General features: G+C 42.0%; 2 protein-coding genes across 3 annotated transcripts; one reads left to right on the forward strand and one right to left on the reverse strand.

Moving 5' to 3' along the window:
• The first annotated feature begins 341 nt into the window (after positions 1–341).
• golph3a (golgi phosphoprotein 3a) lies at positions 342–17,664 on the forward strand. Its single transcript, XM_086313125.1, has 4 exons — positions 342–759; positions 3,074–3,205; positions 7,562–7,676; positions 8,075–17,664. Exons 1-4 carry the CDS (start codon positions 550–552, stop codon positions 8,497–8,499), a joined length of 882 nt encoding a protein of 293 aa, XP_086169251.1. The 5' UTR covers positions 342–549; the 3' UTR covers positions 8,500–17,664.
• Positions 7,213–19,073, reverse strand: LOC147316615 (E3 ubiquitin-protein ligase DTX3L). Of its 2 annotated transcripts, none has more exons than XM_086313124.1 (5): positions 18,903–19,073; positions 15,545–16,516; positions 13,814–14,031; positions 12,684–12,749; positions 7,213–12,419 (listed from the first exon to the last, which is right to left on the reverse strand). In XM_086313124.1, the coding sequence occupies exons 1-5, from the start codon at positions 18,924–18,926 to the stop codon at positions 12,416–12,418; spliced, it is 1,284 nt and encodes a 427-aa protein (XP_086169250.1). In that variant the 5' UTR covers positions 18,927–19,073; the 3' UTR covers positions 7,213–12,415. The 2 variants fall into 2 exon arrangements, with proteins under 2 accessions (XP_086169250.1, XP_086169249.1); XM_086313123.1 differs by having other exon boundaries at positions 12,673–12,749; positions 18,903–19,072.
• Between the last annotated feature and the right edge of the window lie 2,709 nt (positions 19,074–21,782).

Below are 21,782 nucleotides of genomic sequence, written 5' to 3' on the forward strand. Positions count from 1 at the left end.
AGTTCGGGCAACGGTACACAGCTTTTCTATGTCAGCACGACCAGTACAAGCACTCATTCCTTCCCTGTTAGTTAAGATGATTAATGGACACAGAGCACGAGAGGAACAGGTCCAGAATAACTAATTTGGTTCTTTAATCATGTTTATCTTGTGGTTCCACTTGGGAACAAGTGTATTTTTAATGTACTTATTTGTTTTCATGAATCTGTGTATGTATTTAGATTTTGTTATTATATGGAGGAGTCCAGTGGGTCTGTCCAAGCATGAGCCTTTTAGCCAGCTGGTGTGGCGTTCAGACTAAGTTAAAGGTGGGTCGCTTGGTATCCAGCAGGACTGTGGTACCAAACCCATCCAGCAGGTTTGGTACCACAGTCTCCGCTCGGCGCCATATTAGACAGACGCTGGTGCGGAAGGTGGGGAAGGGGAGGAGGACTCCTCCTGATAAGGGTACTAACCTATACGCAAAATACTTATGGTTGACAAGTACTTGGGTGAACGTAGTCCCAGACTTGCTGCTTTCGTAGTTGTTGAGCACACTCGCCGGCAGAAATGACTTCGTTGACTCAGAGGAGTTCGGGCCTCGTGCAGAGGCGGACCGAAGCCTCGCGTAACGCCGCTGAGAAAGACCGACCGTCCGACCAAGAAGACCACGGGCCCCGGCGAGCGGAGGATCAGGACGATGATGATACCGGAGACTCCAAAGAAACACGTCTTACACTGATGGAAGAAGTGTTGCTGTTAGGACTGAAGGACCGAGAGGTAATGGCAGATAAACTGCGCCTTAACGCTGTAGCAAATAAGCTAAATGTTATCGCTCGGCTAACGTTAGCTGTAGTCTCCAAACAGCTCTATGTAAGTTAGCATCCCTGCTTGCTACAATGCTAGCTGTAGCTAACAACAGTTGCTGTCTTCAGTCTGCAGCGAGATAGCTAATGTCTGGTGCTACACGATTATGAGAAGAAATGATATTTTCCAGTAGTTCAGCAGTAATGGTCGGAGAATAAGTGCGGCGATCCTGGCGTTGATGTTAGTAGCTCCAAGCTAACACAATGAGTAAGAAGAATAAACGGAATGGAGTCAAAGTAAAAAACTGTTTACAGGAGTGTTTGATTATAACTAATACAAAGTGCTACAGTACCAGTGAAAGGTGTGTTTAGATGTATCGATGATTTGCTGTCACTGAACTACGAACAGCAAGCAAAGTGAAATCCACCGATAAATCTAAAATCCTCGAGTACGGATTCAGTCCCGTTCACATAACATTAGGAATGCAACTAAAACGGAGTCATTCAACCTCCAAATTTAACAGGAAACTTGTGTCAGTTTAAACAAAATTACAAACCATGTTTGCTCGTTTTAACTTTGACGTCAGCAACACAAACAACTGTTTTTTCTTCTGTAGAGAGTAAATGCAGCAGCTTCAGTAGCCAAATGGCTGATGGAGAGTTTCAGGTACACAACAAGACTCCAGTTTATCACAAATTTGGCTGAGAAATGAAGACGGATGAGTTTCAGTGGGTGACCAAACATTATTCCTTCAGATCCATGTTGATAAAGTAGAGCGTGGTCCTCTCTCACCCATGCCACGGCTGTGGGACTCTGCTTTGATGACAAGTTGCTGCTGATTGGTTGTTAACAGAACTGATAATCTGATATTCAGGTCATCTAGAATTGAAATTGTCAACAATATTGAGACAAACGGTGCTGTGTTTGCCTCCTCCAGCTGACAGACAGACCAGCACTCAGTCCCTCCCTCACTGACTGAAGTAGTTTACATTCACAGCACTGAACAACTTCAGGAGGAATGTCAGAGGTCAGAAAAGCTCCGCTGCAACAACAACTGTTAAATAATGATCATAAAAGTTAGCCTGGGTGGTGCACACATTAAAATGAGCCATTTACTCAGTTTTCAGTCGTGTGACCGACTCACAACCCTGGTGGCCAAAACATGATTCCACTGTGATGCTAACAGTGAACAACGATGACATTTGTGGTCCATATTCTGCCTCAAAAGTGTCAAAGTGTCTCCCAGAGCTCACTCAGCTTACACTGCTGTCAGTACGGACACATGCATATATGTTCTGTCAGGATCGGTGAGTAACTCTGTGGGAGGTGAGGAACAAGACATTTTTGATCGTCAAAGCAAAAGTAAGCGCACAGCTTACTCCCCTCCAGATCCAGAGCTCTTTGGAGCACGTTATCACGTCTCTGTATGTCGCTGCGTTCCTCTTTCCCTCGACTCTGATTGGTCTTCCAGTTCTTGCTGCTAGAAAGCATCTCCACAGCATGATGCTGCCACCACCATGGGCAGCACCTGTAAGGAAGTGATGAGGGACGCCTGGTTTCCTCCAGACATGACGCTTGTCTTTCAGGCCAAAGAGTTCAATCTGTGTTTCATCAGACTTTTGTTTCTCATGGTCTGAGAGTCCCTCAGGTGACAAACTGCAAGCGCCTGTCATGTGCTGCTCAGATTAGCCAGCTCTAAGAAGTGTTTCCAAACTCCTGTTTATAGATGATGTTACTGTACTCTGGGACCTTCAGTGCCAGAAGTCTTTTTTTGTACCCTTCCCCTGATCTGTGCCTCGATACAGTCCTGGTTTACACACGTTCTTGGACTTGATGGCTGGGTTTGTGCTCTGACTTGTGCTGTTACCTATGGGAGCTTATGTAGACAGCTGTGTGCCTTTCCCAATCATGTACAGTCAACTGAATTTACCACAAACAGGATGCAGTTCGATTCTCCCACCTCCCTTTATGGGGAGTTTGCATGTTCTCCCGTGGTTGCGTGGGTTCTCTCCAGGCTCTCCAGCTCCGCCCTCCATCCAAAGACATGCAGTTAGTGGGGTTGAGTTAGTTGGTGCCCTTAGGTGTGGATGTGAGTGTGAATGGTTGTCTGTCTCTGTGTGTTAGCCCTGTGACACACTCATACAATTCAGTTTTATTTATATAGCGCCAAATCACAACAAAAGTCGCCTCAAGGCGCCCCAAGTACCTGCAATGATTTGGTACTGAGCTCGTCGGCTTCTGGCACTCTTTGACAACCTGGATTGTGACGATGTGTCCCATTGCACAGGGCTACACCTCATTCTGGAATGACTGCATTTCATCAGGGCTGCGAGGGTGCATGCTGATCGAGCTGGCCCTGCGAGGACGCCTTCAGCTGGAGGCCTGTGGCATGAGGAGGAAAGGTCTGCTGGCCAGGAAGGTACGACACGGTTATGTTTAAGCTTTCACTGTGTACACAAGCTGTTTCCCGTTTAGACATCGTCACCCTGCTGGTGTATTAGTGTCATGGTGTCACGGCGTGTAGTGAAGGCCTGCACAGGAACAATCATCTTTAACAGACGTGTAATATCAGCTGTTCATGTCCAAGCACACACCTAAAATCTCATGTTGTTACAGTTTTGTATCTTCTAATCAGTTTTTATTGCATTGAAGATGTTCTTTGTTTTTAATTCAGTTTCATTTCAGTTCAGTTTGGATTCATTCAAAATGTTTAGTTTTTATTAGTTATTAGTCTTTTTAACCCTTTAAAGCCGGTCAGAGCAGCACGCTCCGTTTTGCGTAACTATTTTTAATCCCAGTAGAACTGCAACCACGCAAGCTAGCGCAATAATTTTTTTCATAAGAAACCGGAGGAGTTGTACTGACATCTTATGCCATCAGCTTGTCCTCGGTCACGGTTTCCTTCCACATAAAGCTTTGCAAAAATTTCATAAAAAACACTTGCAGGAACAAAAACATAATATTCCAGAAACACGCTTTGCCGATCCGATCAGCTGTTCATAGCACTTCCTACATTGGAATAGACGTCAGCGCGAACTATCACATGTCCGCCATCACCTGCCCGGAACCGGAAGTGACGTCATTTTTCGCGGAAATGTCGTTTTTTTACCTTCAGGGCCTCATGAGCCTATACTGGTGTTTTTAAAAGTTATGTTTGACTTTATGACTTTCTGTGTCGTTTCTGGGATGCTTAGGACTCAGATTGCACTGCTGGAAATAGTTTATTTTGATGCATATGCCATTTTCTTTGCAAATTTGCATGATAATATTTATTTTTGGTTTTCCTGCAGTATATAAAAATTGGTGTATTTCAAAAACAAAACTATGAAGACACTCAAAATAAATTTCCTGTGGTTGGAAATAGGGCTGGGCGATATGACCCAAAATTCATATCTCGATATTTTTTTAGCTGGATGGCGATATAAGATATATATCTCGATTTATTTATTTATTAATTTTTTTAAAGCCATAAGTTAAGAACAAAAAGAGAGTTCTTAGTCACACTGTGTCCCAGATGTCACACGGGCACTTTTATTTACATACAGCGTAGATGTACATGAAGAAATTACTCAAAAATAAATTATCAGCATTTATTAAATAATCATGGTCCATAAATAAAAGAAAACAATGTTGTTTTTGTGCATAACAAAAAGCTCACAATTGTGCAGTCAAAATGTAAACTAATAGACGCTGAGCGTAATAACAAAGAGACAGATTTCACAGCTGCACCACGTCTCTGAACAGGAGCCATTTGTGGTCCTTATACACACACAGTACGGTAATATTACGTTGAAGCACAGCACGTATCACTCCGCGAGGCTCCTCCTCGGTAGCCGTAATCCTCCGACAATCCATCAAGCGGTGCAGCTCCGTAGCTTAGCAAAGTCATATTAAAACATTTTTTGACAGATTGCTGAGCGCTGTGTACCACATAAAATCGGTTCGCGGTCAGTAAGCACAACCAGAATTCATACATAAGGCGCGCTGTCGATTTTTGAGAAAATGAAAGGATTTTAGGCCGTGCAGCCCCTCCGGGCTGCATGTCGTTAGCGCAGTTAGCTCGTTAGCGCGGTTAGCTCGCTAACACGTTGACGCCGCCCAGCCCCACGCACGGTAACTCGCTAACGGAGATTTTCCGCTTTCATCTTGTCATTGCCTGTAGGTGAAGCTATGGGGGAGGCGGAGTTGTGTTCAGTGAAGGAGAGGCGAGGCCGAGTAACCTTGCGTAGAGACAAAAGTGGACGAAAGAGAGGCAAACCTGCGGCTCCACAAGTATAATTATAACGTAACATAGACTATATCGATATAAACGATATTGTCACATCTTATATCTCGTATGAAAATATATCGATATTTTAAAAAAAACTCGATAAATCGCCCAGCCCTAGTTGGAAATAATTTTGTGCAACTTTTTTGTATTTACGGTTAGGGCTGCTCAATTAATCGAATTTTAATCTCGATTACGATCTGGGCTTTCAACGATCATTAAAAATGACTGATTATTAGCCCCTCCCTCATGCTTTACTCTCGCGCTGCTCCGTGTGGCAAATCGAGCGCACCTCTCTGCATTTCGAACACGTGTCACAACAATTGAGGACCCGAGGGAAGCACGTGGCTACTGTCGCTACCCGATCCGTACCACGCATATGCAAATCTTACGTCACTTCCTCTCTTTGCCAACATTGCGACAGTTAAGAGTGACACGGTTAGCGCCCAGTTAGCTCCTAGCATTTCTCAACAGCTCTGCCTCCTTTTCGACTGCCGGGACATTTAAACTATGGATAATCCGTTTACAAACAAATTCATGCTTTTCTCGTCCCCCGATTAAACAACAGCGCTGTAAAATAAGAAGAATGGCGCCTAATTACAGACTTACTAATACTGACTTAGTAATATGACACGTGAAGATTCAGCAGCCCGATTAAGTGTTTACTGACAATTGACAGTGATAGCGGACATAATCATCGCTGTTCCATCAATCCTCTCTACACAGACGAGCATAAACGCACTCTACTATCACTAAATCAAATTTAACACGCGTTTGTAATGACGCTAGTTCATTTTACAATAGGGTTCATTCGCTCGGTCAGCAGGTGGCGGTATCCTTGTACACTGGGGAGTAAACTGCCATTAAACGAAGAGAAGAAGAAGAAAAATCTGCACATGCGCGGTACGGATCGGGGAGTCCTGATCTGTAACTATCGTTTTATTTTTCGTTTTTGTCTACATTACATTGAAATGTTTCATTACTGCAAACAATTTAAGAGATACTTATTATTCTTAACAGATACTCTGACCCGTAACTAGCGTAAAATGCTTCAGCCGGGAGGAGACACCTTTCACACATGCGTAGTACCGATCAGGTTTCCGGTACGGATCGGGTAGTGACAGCTCTGACGTCCACTTGTTTGTTTTCCACATAAACCTTTTACGGTAAAGCTGAAGATCCTGTTGAGATTTTTCAAAATAAACTGAATCACGTGAAAGAGTACGCAGAGTGTTTACGGATGAGAAGTGAAAGAGCCGTCAGGTGCTAAAACATAAACCTTCGACTCAAACATTAGAACAGGCTTTTCCCCGCAGCACGCCGTGTAATGAATACAAAGCAAATGCGGCTGTTACAGTTTCATGCATCGGTCAAAACACTCGACTCCAGCTACACGGCGCCCGGCTGAAACACTTCACACAGGTCGAGCTGCCCGAGATTCACCGAACTGACAGAAAATGTAAGCGTTTTGTGATATATGTGGTTGTCGGGACGATGAATGTCCTATTTCGGGATATAACATTTTGGTCATATGGCACAGCCCTAGGTATTACAATAAACCACAACTTAAAGTTTTACTAATAATGCGCTAATAAAAGGTTTCACCAAACTAGCAAATACTAAAACTGAGCATCGTTTTATTTTATTTTGATGTTAATTTTTGATAACAAAACATCAAGCTGAGATTTGATGTGTTTCTCAACAACGATGCTCCATCTGGTGGCTGCTTAGGACACAACCATTTATCATAATTGAGAATAAAATTTTAACAGATTAACTGACTAGTAAGTCTGGTACTGACTAGTGACAGCAGCGACGATGACTAGTCCCACACATGCCTAGTTGTTTGTATTTTCCCATATGGAAAAGATATTTATAAATCTTATAAAGTTTGTTCGGTCTTGTATGAAACTTGTATGAAAAGCATACAAGAGTGAAAACTACGGAAGCGTAGAGCTGCCACCCAGGCAAAAGAAAAATACAAGTGTATCACGTTATAACGTGAAAGGTTTATTGTTCTAACAAGATACTTTTCCTGTTTGTACAACATAATATCACGTTCGTACAATATAAATATTATATTGTACAAACAGGAAAAGTATCTTGTTAGAACAATAAACCTTTCACGTTATAACGTGATACACTTGTATTTTTCTTTTGCCTGGGTGGCAGCTCTACGCTTCCGTAGAAAACAGATATAAGATCCCTTGAAAAATTATATAATGAAACTTGTATGTTTTGTATACTTCCTAAAAAAAATTATATGAAAGTAATGAGAAAGTGGCCACTTTCATGAGTAAATCATATGTTTTTACTATTTCTTTTCCATATGGGTTAGTTCACTCGGTGCTGTTTCACGTCGTGTCAGTCTTTACTATAATAATCTGCTCCCACTTTGTTGGTAAGGACTTTTTCATGGTTCAGCAAAGCCTGGATTAACTTCAGGATTCTTTCAGGGTTAAGAACATTTCCACGCTCTGCCTGCTCTGATTCTGGATGCATTTGCAGGTGATTTGCAAGTCAGATGCTCCTACAGGTGATGTGCTCCTGGACGAAGCTCTCAAGCACATCAAAGACACTCAGCCACCAGAGACTGTGCAGAGCTGGATCGAGCTGCTCAGCGGTGAGTTCAGCTGTCCTGCTGCTGTGGGCTCTCCCACTGCACTGTGTGCTTCCTCACTGTGTTTCCAAGTGACTCTTAGCAAAACACTGTGTCTGCAGGTAAAGTGTAGTTAGAGTGTGAGTGCTGTGATGTGTGCACTGTGAAGCAGGTAAATAACAGTCTTCCTGAATAGGTTGACAGGCATGTTGTTGTAACAACCAGTCCACCGACAACTTTAAAGAACCGGCATCTCCAATCACACCAAACTGTCTACAGTTTATTGAGCTAAAGGTTCATTGAGGCCTTTGCTGTACTGGCGCTGATGCGGTTTTCCTGTTGTCTGTGGTGTAGGCGTAGCTGAGCTGGTTATGCTGGCGTGTGACGGCACTAACGCTCTCTGTTCTGTTGGCTCCTTGTAGGAGAGACGTGGAACCCGTTGAAGCTTCATTACCAGCTGAGGAACGTCCGTGAACGGCTGGCCAAAAACTTGGTGGAAAAAGGTGTCCTGACTACGGAGAAGCAGAACTTTTTGCTGTTTGACATGACGACACATCCCCTGACCAACAACAACATCAAACAGCGCCTCATTAAGAAGGTGCAGGAGGCTGTGCTGGACAAGTGGGTGAATGATCCTCATCGAATGGACAAGCGGCTCCTGGCTCTCATCTTCTTAGCCCATTCCTCTGATGTTCTGGAAAATGCCTTTGCCCCCTTGTTAGATGATCAGTATGACCTCGCCATGAAGAGAGTGCGGCAGCTGCTGGAACTGGAGCCAGAAGGGGAGAGCATGAAGGCCAACACCAACGAGCTGCTATGGGCTGTGGTGGCTGCTTTCACTAAATGAGGGAACAGCAGGCAGTGGCGTTGACGTGACAGTGGGGGTGAAAATTACTCCTGACCCTGACATTTTGACTTTAGTGACTTCTGGTACCAGACGCCTGGATTTTGTGGCATGGGCTGCCCTGTTTCCTCTTTCTGTTTCTTTTCCTTCCTGATGATTCTCTTTGATGATGCTCCATGACCCTGTCTCTACCCTGCATCAGTTATGTGTTCACTTTCATAAAAACTAGCTGTGGTTAAATGCCACGTCACATGAAGTGCTTGCTGATGGTATGGGTAGGCCTGAAATCACTGATTCATATCCTGTTTTTCTTTTTTTAAGAGTGTGGTACAGATGTCACAGGTTATCAACAATGATGTACATGTGCACAGCAGCAGGAAAGTAAAAGGTTAGATGAGCTGGAGTCTAATTTATTGGGAGTAACATCTGTACTGGTCCACTCTGTGACTGTGGGCCACCATCAGATTGAGTTCCAGATGTTTGCTCAGTTGTTGGGACACTAACTCCTGTTTGGTTTGGCTCTGTTGTGCTGCTGGCATAGTTAGAAGTGAGTCACTGAAAACTGGTATAAATTTGATCGTGATGATGAAACCTCTCCTACAATACCAGTGTGGCCACCGTTGAGGCACGAGCACGGACCCGTACATGATGGAGCGAGCCTTGCATCATCAACGCACCCAGTGACGGACGATGCTGTAGCACTGAAGCTATCCTGGCTCCATGTTCTTACTAACCCACAGGGTTTTGTTTTCATTTGACACCAGTCTGTAGCTCTGTAACGTCACTGGTTTGTATGGTCGTTTACATGTTGGGAATGAAGAAGTAAAACTTGATGTATAGCTCGCTCACACTTGGACCAGGCTTTTGACTAGAGAAGTGCAATTTCAGCTCCAATTTTGAACAACTTTGAGAACCCATGATGATAATAAACCAAGTTCCTCTCTGGTTTGCAAAAACGCTGGCATCAAGTGTTGAGAAGCCAAAAGTCATTTCCCATCAGGCTGTGGCAGTTTCCAGTTCAACGCAGAACAACATCAGACACCATAAAAGCAGCTAAGTGCTGTCGGCCTGGGGCGGCGCGCCCGTGTCGTCGTTAGCGCTGTGGTGTCTCGTGGTTGGCTGAGGCCTTTTGTGTGGACTTTGCATGCTCTCCCTGTGCTGCATGGGTTTGCTCCAGCTAGTCCTCCCACAGTCAAGACATGCATGCTTGGGTAAATGGTCATTCTAAGGTGGTCATGGAGATGTGCATGAAGTGTACAGAATAAAGTCCTGTGTGTATGTGTGGTTGGTAAAGACTAGAGCTATACAGCTGTGAGCGGTCTCGCTGTTCGTGGAGGAGTTCCTGTGGGATTAACACGGCCGATCGTGGACCTGGGTACGCTCCTGCAGAAGGTGCTTTGGATTTGAGCTTCTGTCGTTTCTGTGCTGATCAAAGGAGAAATGTTCTCAAAAGTAGTTGAACAAAAACAGTTCTGAATTATTTGCAATGAAAACAGATTTTGGTGCAGGACTAATATCAGCCCTATAAGGAGTTTGGAAAGAGCTGATGACCTTCACAGACACACACCGGCTAATGTTAGCACGCCAGGGTTAAAGCAGCAGGTGGTGGGACAGCGCCTTTTTACTCTGTTTACTAAGGATCAAATGTTCCACTTTGATAGAGAACAAACTCAGCATCAGTGACAGCTACAGTTGGTACGTTCCCAACTACAATGACACATTTCAGTGAGACATGGTGCTGAATGCAGGCTCCTCCTCCAGAATGTGCTCACGCTGCCTGGTCTTGGGTGCATAAAATAAAAGTGTTCACTGAGTGAAACGAGCTCCGTCTGATGACTCATAATCCACCTCTTCTCCAGTACAGGGAAACTCCAGGAACCTCCAAACACAGCAAAGTCCCAAACTGACTGTTTACGTTACTCTGATGCGATGTACTGTCTGCACCACACAAGCTCAGTCTGGGAACCTGGACACTCCGTCTAATCGAGAACGTCATCTGAAACGTAAGCAGGTTCCTTCACCAGTAACAACCACGGCACACCAAAAACAAAAGGCCTTAAGAACTGCACAAACTGATTGCATCATGTTCATCGATGTGTATCTTTAATGCCATTATTTCTTCTTGGAAGCAGTTTTCAGTTTAAATGAGTATGAACCGTACCACTATCAGTGGAAAGAGTGTGGGTCTGTGATCTCAGTGAACCCACTCAAGATGTGCCCAGGAGTTCTGAGGTTATTTTAACTTGGTCGACTAATCCCATTGTGAAGTCAGAGGGTTAATCAGTAAAGTGTAACCTACAGTATGTAAATCAGAAGCTCTGTGTTTACATCTTTGCCCACTGTGGTTCTCAGTGGAGCCGATGTAGCCGTTGTCTCTACGTTTTAGCTGAACTCCTCAGATTGATCCGTCTGTTGGATAGCTGGGTACACGTCAGGCTGTCAGAAGAATCGAACCTCACATTCTCCTATTGATGTGTTTGAATTAGGCATAAGTTTATGGTTCACTGTCAAAATGTACAAAGCCTTTTCCCCATGAACGTGATGAAGGATGTTGCTTAATTAGGATGGCCTTCTTCTTTTCCATATCTAACAAGAGAAGAGACATCAGGAGGCTTGTGCATAAGGCATGACATGTTGCAGCAAAGTGATGTGTGCTCTCTAAATAAAGGGACCTCCAGTCTGTGTACTGTCCTGAAAACAGATCCAAGAACAGCCAGATCATAACGTGTGACTTCGATGTTTAAACCAAACTCTGTGCCTGTGTAGCACTAATCTGTCAGGCCAGCTTCAATTCCAATGAAAATGATTGAACAGAAGTCACAGACACACCCACTCATGGTTTTTGTTGTTATTTGTTTGCAACACAGTGAATTCAGTCAGAATAAATGCAACTTTTATACAAAGTCCACCAAATGATGGATGACACAGCTGGGCACAGATGTGTGGTGCAGCCTGCTGTAGCGTACTGATAAACACAGCTTCACCAAACACTAGTGAAGTCTTACAGGGACGTTTAGGTTTGAACGTAAACACCAGGTAGAGTGAGCTGTGTCACCCTGTCGGTGGGTCGACACACTGATACACTACCCTGCATTCAGCACTCTGTCACCACAAACCTGAATAGTAAATGGAACAGTTCTTTCAAAGCGCTTCACACTCATTCATACAAGCACTATTTGCTCTTTCTGTGTGTGTTAAACGTCACACACTTTGTACACTCACGGACGCTCTGGAGAGCAACGTTTTAGCTCAAAGTGTGATGTGGGCTGAATGTTACTTTAGTTTGTTTAGTGATGATTCACTTCTCACCTCGTACATCGACTCTAAACTGCTTAAGAGGAGGTTCTGTTCAAGGTTACAGGTGTGATTGAACAGGTATACAATCACAGCTCACTGACCAATCAGCCTGGAGAATAGCACCACCAGTCCTGGAGGAGCCATGCTGTGGCTGCCTGTGCTCAGAAGAGGAAATCAACATTACCTTCATTTAGCTTCATGTGGCTTATAATTTGAAAAAAAGGAAATTGGAGTTCTGGACAGTCACAAACATGCCTCCTAATCAGTGTACAAACATCTAAATACATATAATGAAAGAACAACACAAAAATCAGCATCATCCCAGCACTTTGCATGTTTGTTAGTCGACACTGAGTGAAACAACGTAGTCACTGCAGGTCCAACAACACAACTGAGTGACCCTGGGGATGTTAGCCATCCTCCTTATTAAGACCTCTGGTTAGTGTTACCAAAGTGCATTTATACAACGTAGCTGATATTTAATGGGGGGGGAGTTAATGGAGAATCAACTTAAACTGGCTTCTTGTCAAAAATCACGACTCATGAAAGCACAGCGAGAGGAAACGCTTCGTGTGCCTTCAGCTGGTGATGAGCAGCGGTCAGTCTGGGACGGCTGCGTCTTTTACCTGTGACAAAGTGAACAGAAACACACGTCATAGCTCCTTACATCCACTCGTATGCACTGTTTGTGACTTTTTTTGAAATGGGACATAACTGTGTTTGACCTTTTGTGTTACTACTGTTACTTCTTTTGCAGATATTAGCTGCTTCCAACATTACAGGTTCTATTAAATACAGTTTATGTTCAAAACGTCGAATCATGAAACAGGGACAAAACGTAGAAAAGGAATCGTAAGTGTTCTTTGTGCAGACACAAACCTTAAACTTACTCAATTCCTTTGACCTTCAGCTCATCTCGAACTCGGCTGAGATACTCGGGGTCGGGGTATCCGTAGCTGTAACACAGTCACAGGAAAATAAGTGCTGCCTTATATTCTTACTGTTGCACGTCATTAACTGCTGTCTACTCTTGTCCTTGATTGTGGTACGCTCGCCTCTATCCTCTCACCACCCAGCAGCAGATGGCTGCCTGGTTCTGCTGGTGTCTGAAACGTCCAGCATGTTGTTCATAAGGCTGTCTGGCTGTAAGGTGGGCTAATATGTAAGGTGTCTAACTTAAATGACATAGAAAGCACCTGGTAAACTAGCACTAACAAACCAAACTGAACTACAGCCAGTTTCACCTGTGATGAAAACTAATAATGAGCCTGAGACATTAACACAGACTGATGTAAAATAAAGGAATCGATACACGCTAGTTCTCTTTGCAAGGGAAGAACTGTTCGGAGGCAAAAACCTGCTGACATGCACTCATCAGTACATTTGTAAGGGGACGTCCACACCGCAGGTGCCGTCCAGAGACCGCAGCATGGACATGAAAGTAAGCGACTTCAAGCAACAGTGAACAAAAGAACCACCGATGTGGTAAATAAAGTGTGATCTCTGCAACCGGTGCTTGAAATGTTCACTAGCGATGCTTCCTGTGTGGACGCCCCTTAACCCTTGTATGGTGTTCGGGTCTGTGAGACCCGTGTTCAGTTTTTTTCAAAAGAAAAATTTAACAATTAATTATTTTTTCACGTGTAAATGTGTTGTGTCTTTCCACTCACTCCACTTGATTATAACTGATTTATTTATAACATTTTATATAAAAGAAAAACGAGAAGCACATTAATTCATAAATGTGATCTAACAAAGGTAAAGGGAAAAAATTAACCATGTTTGCTGTTCATATGTCTTGTAATTGGGATGAAGTAAACATCTGTTGAGTAATTTAACATAAAATTGTTTGATAGTGTTAATTGGAAAGCCAAAACTCTAGCGGGTCCACCAGACCCATGAACACTGGCTGAGTAACAAAAATACGAACACCACACAAGGGTTAAATATAGAAGAGACTGAGGGTACAATCAATCCAAAATGATCGATCAATGAGCTGCAGTGTTGCCATTGTCCTTACTGAGTCGGTCCTCCATGTGTTGAGGTTTTGTGGTGGATATCGTTCCATGTGACTGTATTGTTTCTGCCACTGGTAGTGGAGCGTCCGATGGTGAAAATGAGTCTCTGATCGAAGGCTCGCCTCAGCAGGCCCAGCACCATCCTGCCCTCCGGGGAGTCTGGAAGGTAGGCGGTCCGGGATGCTCCTTCATATGGTTGACCTGGGCTGGGATGCTCCTCCTGCAGACAGACAGAAAAGGTTTCTCTGCTTTATCTAACTTGCCTAGACTCAATGTGGATTTGGCTCTCAGGTAGCTGTAGTTTGCAGCTGCTTTCTTTATTACTCTTTATAAAAGTAAAGCTTATATGTGCTGAGAAATTCTTAAAATTATGCACACAAGACAGAAGTTGTGAGTCTCACACGAATGAACCCACCCGTGTGCTTCATGTACACTCAGCTAGGACACAGGAGTACGACCTCCAAAACACCTCTTTGAGTTTTTGTTTGATGTGACAAATATTTAATATTGCGCGCCCTTCCTAACACAGCCCTCCCAGGTCTCCAGGCTGGTGACATCAGGAGCACACTGGGTCCTGCTCTGATCAAAGAGTTCACGTTGACACGAGTCCGTGTTGGATTTTGATCTTTCACCGTGTAATTACTGAATTTAGTACAGACCACTGTTTTACTGAAAAATGTAATGTGATTCCAGTAACATGAACTTTGTGACACATTACACCCAACACTGACCGTATAACAGTGGCAATAAATCAAGCTTTGCCGCACAGACGAGGTGATAACACCTCGATAAGACCAGTATCTGAGGTGTCAACAACACAACTTCAAAAGCTGCAGAGTTTGTCACCCCTGCAGGATCAGACGGGGCCGACGCTGTGACCAATGCTGCCTGATGCTCATGGCAGCAGACATGCCTGCTGTAGGGTTTTCTTTACAGTACAATATAAAGCACCTCCAGGTGATTCTTGTAGCGATTTGGTTCTATATAAATAAAATTAAATACAACAAGTTACATTTTGTCAGTGAACTAGCCAAAGCCATAATTCACTGACACGTGAACTAGGGCAATGGAAAGCTACATGACTGACTGCTCACTACAACACAACAACACAACCAAGAGGGTCATGCAATTGGACAAACACGCCCACTGCAAGAGTCACACAGGATCAAATCTGGTGCAGGTACTGATAAGAGTAGTAGAAGGGTCACCAGGACCAGGTGGTGACAGGAGCTAGACTCAGGCTATCTATCTAGCAGGTATCTTGTTTTAGATTCAGATTGCTCCGTGAGACGATTTCAAGGTCACCTGACATTAGTACAGCAAAATAAAAACAGACGATTAAATAAAGTAAACAGAGTCACAACTCTAAAACTAATCAAGGTACCAAGAGACTAGGACCAAGTTATAATGGCGGGTATGCAGTTCTGAACAGATGGATGTTGACATGTGATTTAAAGGAGAAGTGGTGTGGTGCTCTGGTGGAAGTGCAGCCCAGAGTTTTGTGGTAGTGAGGTGAGCAGATGGAACATGATGATGATGATGTGAAACCTAGATGCTGCAGACTGGGGTCATGAAAGGGTAACAAAAACACACACACACTAAAAGTTAAGTTTTAGCCTATGCCTTAGTCTTATTTCTGTGTTTAATAATTATGAGTCTGACCGGGTCAAACATGTCTGCCTGAAACCAGGAAGCAGATCACAGAGAAAATGACCTTGTATCTGCACTCTTACCTTTTGAATGCCACGTGGAATATAATAGTGGATGACTATTGTTCCATACTTCTCATAACCAGGCAAAGGTGAAGTGTTTTTGGTGACCTCCATAGTGCCTCCATCAGGCTGTGTCCCCTTTAGAGTGCCATATAACTCCCCACAGGTGGGACAGACTGGCTTGTATACAAAAGCTTTCTCCAGACAGTCGCTGCAGAAAGAGTGCTTGCACCGCAGTGTCTTTTTCTTATTTCTGACTATTGTTTCCATACAGATGGGGCAGGATTCATCATCAGGATCTTTGTGTGCCGATGAAGACGCTGAGATTCTGTTGCTCAGACTGTCTGTTGGAGTTTTGCTGACCAGACGCTTGGTTGAACGATTTTTCCAAAGAAACTCCTTAAATTCAGCTATGTGTGGAAAAGGTCCCATGACTGTTAGTTTATTGTTGCTTGGTTCAAAGATGAGAGTTGGGAATTTTCTCTGCAGCTTGTTCTGCTCGTGTAGATCCCCAGGGACAGATATGATGTGCAGGTCAGACGCAACTCTCTGGTAAAATGTGATGAACCTCTGCCTGACAAAGGCAGCTTGGCGGAACGAGTCGCTCTGTGGTCTGAAAGTAATCTGTGCAGTGATGTCAGACTGTGGTACAGGGACCAGTGAACAGTTTCCAAGAATTTTTCCAAGTTTTTCGTCACATTTTTTATTAATGTAGTCCATAACAACCCGAGACACTTCCACAGATTTGACACGAGTGGAAGCGTGATGACTGTGCTGACCTGTCCGTCCATGTGTAGCAGTACTGTGATGATCGGTCGCTCTTTGGCATCTTCTTACAAGTTTGTGCAGCTGTTCAAAGGTTCCTTTCACTCTGTAACAGGAACCCTTCTTCTCATAGGAGTAACAATCCTTCCTGCTTTCAACAATGTTCTTTAATGTTCCCTTATCTTTAAAAGGAGTTTCATCAATGCTGAGAATGATGTCTGTGAAAAACTGCAACGAGACAGGACAGCTTTAGTTATTTGATCATCAATGCCATTAAAATGCACTACATTATAATAAAGCTCAGAATATTGAGTCAAGAACTGTGTCCATACCAGAGCTGCCACGTTAGACAAACAAATAGAAACACAATAGAATAGAATAGCCTGTTATTGTCACAAAATTCTTGGTGCTCCACACCAGCTGTGCACGACATATAGGACAACAGGAATAACCATAACCACCCTTAACCCACACATGCACTGATAACACAGTCCCACCCCCCATTCTCCTCTATGAATGTCCATCCATCCATCCATCCATCCATCCATCCATCCATCCATCTTCATCCGCTTTGTCCGGGGCCGGGTCGCGGGGGCAGCAGCCTAAGCAAAGAGGCCCAGACCTCCCTCTCCCCAGCCACCTCCTCCAGCTTATCCGGGGGAATACCAAGGCGTTCCCAGGCCAGCCGAGAGATATAATGATAGTATGAATGTGCAATACTAAATTCTATGTGCAACAACCTGAACTGTATATACAAACATTATTTATTTACATATTTACTTTTTTTTTTTTTACACCGGATTGTATATTTGTACATTTTATATATATTTTTAATACTGCTGCAGAACTGTGCACCCCGCCCCCATGTTTGCACTGAGTAGGAGATGCTCTGTATCTCATTGTACAACTGTATAGTGACAATAAAGGCATTCTATTCTATTCTATTCTATTCTAATCTACTCTACTTTATTCTATTCTACATAACAAACAAGAGGAATATTCCACTGCGTTAGGGTCAGGAAGATCTCTAAGTATTATCATTAATGATGATGATGATTATGATTCATGTTATGAAGAATAGTGCCATCAAAAAGAACATCATGTTCAGTATTGTACCATTGTGATGGCCAATGTGATGATTTTGTGGATAATTAAAGTCAGTCATATATCCACAAACACAACAAGCTGAAAGTCAGTGATGCTGCTCGGTTTGCAGTCCTGAATATCACGGCACAAGGATGTTATGTGTTTGTAGACTTTCTGCCCAGTTTGACCCATTTAGCAGAAGTCAGCCTGTTTAAGGCTCTGATATCTATTCTGTGTGACTTACAGCAGTTATGACATGGTCTGATTTTCTCACCCAATAAAGGAATATTTCATATATCAGTCTACTCTTCATTCTATCAGAAACAGTTATCACAGCTCGTACATTTGCTTTTTACACATATATGTAAACATTGAGCCAAATTTAGTAATGACAACATACTGAAGGAACAACATTTGTCTCTTATATATAATACATCTGTATATACACTGTCAAAAATACTTGAGTGTCTTTGAGTGAAGATTTAAGGTGATAGGACATAAATAGCTGCAACTCGAATCTTTACTGAAGCTCAGTGTTTGACACAGAGTTCACTCACATGTGCTGCACCAGTGTACCTACACATGTGATGTGCAGGTACAATAGAAATGATTTGATTTGAGAGTTCAAACTCACTGCTGTAATAACTAATAATGATTAGTATAATAACTATAATATTGGCCATATCACATTTACACTGACTTTAGTCTCATGAACAACATTAACTAATTGTTATTTACTAGCTAATCTTTGTTCAGTACAGATATGATGCCCAACAATCATGTTTTACAGTCCTGTGGTCTCAGCCTCAGATACTTATTAAATCACACAAAGCTCATGTAGAAACAAACAAACAAACGAACAAAACATTTTCTCCTTCTTTTCTGTCAACCACAGGTTTCCAGCTATCATGGTTGCTAGGCAACCTGGGCAGCGCGACGGAGGCTAGACCGTCCCACTTCACAAGCCTCACACTTCCGGCCTTAGCGGTCTTTGAGTACGCGGCCCTTGAGGACCGTTGAGGCTGCATACTTTAAGGCTGCAGACCCTGAATGGGGATTCAGCCGAAGTCTCCTTAAATTCAGGGAAATGTAGGACGCATTTGACGGCCGCATTTCGAGCAACCTTCGTCGCGTCGCTGTGACGTAATCGGCCTTAAAATGCGGCCTTTAAGGCTGCAGACCCTGAACTGGGATACAGCCAAAGTACCGTAGCACGAGTGGAAGAGCTCAGAGCAGAAATGTGCTCGTATTAATCAGAGATTCACAGCTTGATAGGTAGGGTGTTTTGTCAGAACACCGGAAGTCGTATTAAACAGCGGTGTGAGCGCCGTATCGCAGTTAACTCTGTTAACGCTGTTTTGTATAAGCTGCTTTTGCGATGAACTAAAGAAGAGAAAGCAGCGCACTCTAACCCTACGTGCTGCCAGAGCAACTGCGCAGATACGGTGCAGGCTACACTGCGCAAACCGGACCGCCGTAAAAACGTTGTTGTGCTTCCTTAGCTGTACATGAGAACAGAAGCACCTACCTCTGCTCTGCTGATCGCGGACATTGCAGCTGTCTGTGGACTCGGCGCAGACCCGACCCTCGCCTGCTTTCACTTTCAGCCTTTGTTCATCACGTGATCAAACTGGAAACAACTTTTTTTAACCTTGAATTTTTTTTTCAAAACTTTATTTGAAACTGTAACGTGAACAGTCAGTCATTCCAGTTCAGTTTGTACAGTCGAGATACAGGACAAATCAGCGCAACAATAAGCAGTACACTGAAAATAAGAAGGGTAAATAAATAAATACAGGGAAAAAAGAGGGACGTGACAGACTTCATAATAGCTTTGTACTTGAAAATTGTATCTGTGACAGCTCATTTGTTGAACATTTCGGAATGAATTTCAATCAATTTATTTGAAGTTGATTTAAGAGAGTTTAAGTAATATTCCATTTCAATCAAAAACAAATGGGTTGAGTTTTGAAATTAAACAAATGAGTTACATTTTCAGGTTTAGTTTTACAAAAGGTAAATTTTCTATCAGTGTCACAGAATCTTGAAATGTTGTTTGTTTATTTGTTTATTTATAAGGAACCCCATTAGCTTCCACAACAGTGGTTGCTAGTCTTCCTGGGGCCCAAGCCATCAAATATCTCCAAATAAAATGTTACAACAATTAGATCTACAGTAAAGTTTTACAATACTGAAATGTAAACATGTGAATATTAAAAATTATATAAAAGCAGAAAACCAAAACAAAACACTCAAACAAAATACACAATTTCCATTACAAGTGATATTACCCTCTACAATTTTTACAAATACATTAAAAACTGCCTAAATAGGCTTTTAGGTGATTTTTAAAATTATGAATTGAAGCCAATTCTCTTATTGCCTCAGGCAACTTATTCCACTGAAACGATGCTCTGAATATAACAGAGTTTTTCAAAAAGTTACTTTTAACACGAGGAATTACTAAATTGTGGTTGGTTGAGAATCGTGTGGCATGATTATGAATTTCATCTGGATACTGCAACTGAGCACAAAAAAAATGTTGTGTATATGTTATGTTTTAAAATGTTATGTAGTATTTTCCTGTTGTAAATGTAATTCTCTTATTTTGTTTGTGATACAAAATCTAAAAGGAATAAGCCTTGCCTTATCCCAGTTGATATTTTCAAAAATAGCATTCCAAAAAAACTTCCTTCTTGGAGTTATTTTCTTCGCATTATACAAACATTCTCTAATATGTTTATTGGTGCATTTCTTGCTTAAGAGATCAATACCATTTATATAAAGAGTGTTAACGGATGCATGTGGTGTGTTCTGTTTTTTGTAGCCTTTCATTAAGTCAATCAGTCCACTAGGAACGGACTTTATTACTGAACTAAAATCTTTAAATTTGATAGGGAATGTTTTTTTCAGTAATAAAGTCATTATAACTAAGTAGTTGGCCTTCAACGTCAAATAAGTCTTTTAAATAGATTATCTTTTTATCAATCCAATTCTGCAAATAAAGTGATTTGTTCCTTTTAGTGATACATTCATTATTCCAGATAATAGATCTATGTGGAGAAAAGTTATGTGAACAACATCGTTTCCAAGCTGTTTTTAACTGGTAACTTTGATATACTGTAATTACAAGACAATAAGAACTGTAGACCTCCAACATTCCTAAAAATGTTATGTGGCATGAAATGCCATAATGATCCAGGAGATTTTAAGCATTCTTTTAGCCATTTCACCTTAAATGTATAGTTCAGGTCCATGAAGTCCAGAAGGCCAAAACCACCTTTATTTTTAGTTCCACAAAGCAATGATTTTTCAGATGATGGTGCTTATTCTTCCATACAAAGTTAACAAAATATTTTTACACATGGAATCATACACATTAACGGAAAGGGCTGGATACACAAATCTGGAAACACCTCCAGTCAAAAGGATTCTACCAAAAATTGATAGGTCTCTTTGGAGCCATCAGTTCAACATAGTTTTAGTTTTTTCCATCCTGGGAGAGAAATTGAGTTGTTGACGCTCCGTGTCATTCTTACAGACATGAATACCAAGGTATCTAACACAGTTTTTGACAGGAATATCGTATAAAGATTTGACTTTTGATTGGTACAAAAATAAAATTTCACATTTAGACTTATTTTTAATCCAGAGGCAGTTGAGAATTTGTCTATTAATGAAATAGCCTTTTCAATCTGATCTTTGTTTTTTAAGAATAAAACAGTGTCATCTGCTAGTTGAGTCAGTCTGATTTCTTTACCCATAACAGATAAACCTAATTACTGGGCTATTCAAAATGTGTAATGAAAGTAGTTCAGCCACAATCAAAAATAAAAAGGGTGAAATTGGGCAACCCTGGCGAACAGATCTCATGACTGGAAATCTTAGTAGTATTTGGATATAGTATAACACAACTGTCAATATTTTTATAAAACATTTTGATAGTTGACACAAAGTGTGGACCAAAACCAAAAGTTTTCAGTGCTTTAAATAAGAAATAATGTTCTACCGTATCGAAAGCTTTATAAAAATCAAGAAACACAATAAGGGAACCATTATTTATATTGTCAGGGTAGTGTAATAGGTCAAAAATAAGCCTTATGTTTGAACTGATATGGCGGTTGGTCATAAATCCGGTTTGCGTTTCAGCTATGATCTCATCAAGATTTTTTTTTTTAATCTTTTGGCATAGACCAATGAGATGATCTTAAAATCTATGTTCAAAAGTGTGATACGCCTCCAATTTTCTATAGAAGATCTTTATCAGGTTTAGGAATTAAAGTTATAATACCCTGTTTCATGCTTGGGGACATTTCTTTTCTATCACGGCATTCCTTAAATAATTCTAATAAAGGATCAACAATGATATCCGAGAAATGTAAATAAAATTCCACTGATAAACCATCTT

This window comes from Aulonocara sp. 'chitande type north' Nkhata Bay, linkage group LG12, assembly GCF_057382095.1.
Source record: "Aulonocara sp. 'chitande type north' Nkhata Bay isolate Kocher_YH1m ecotype deep benthic linkage group LG12, A_spYH_male_GT1.1, whole genome shotgun sequence".
NCBI lineage: Eukaryota > Metazoa > Chordata > Actinopteri > Cichliformes > Cichlidae > Aulonocara > Aulonocara sp. 'chitande type north' Nkhata Bay.

Excerpts from the sequence above, each read along its gene's own strand:
- LOC147316615 (XM_086313124.1), bottom strand. The coding sequence starts at position 18,926 with ATGTCCGCGATCAGCAGAGCAGAG. Across the intron at positions 16,517-18,902 it reads CCGCGATCAGCAGAGCAGAG|TTTTTCACAGACATCATTCT; the intron begins GTAGGTGCTTCT and ends GTCTCGTTGCAG. Across the intron at positions 14,032-15,544 it reads TTCCACGTGGCATTCAAAAG|GAGGAGCATCCCAGCCCAGG; the intron begins GTAAGAGTGCAG and ends GTCTGTCTGCAG.
- golph3a (XM_086313125.1), top strand. The coding sequence starts at position 550 with ATGACTTCGTTGACTCAGAGGAGTTCGGGCCTCGTGCAGAGGCGGACC. Across the intron at positions 760-3,073 it reads TAGGACTGAAGGACCGAGAG|GGCTACACCTCATTCTGGAA; the intron begins GTAATGGCAGAT and ends CCCATTGCACAG. Across the intron at positions 7,677-8,074 it reads CTGGATCGAGCTGCTCAGCG|GAGAGACGTGGAACCCGTTG; the intron begins GTGAGTTCAGCT and ends GGCTCCTTGTAG.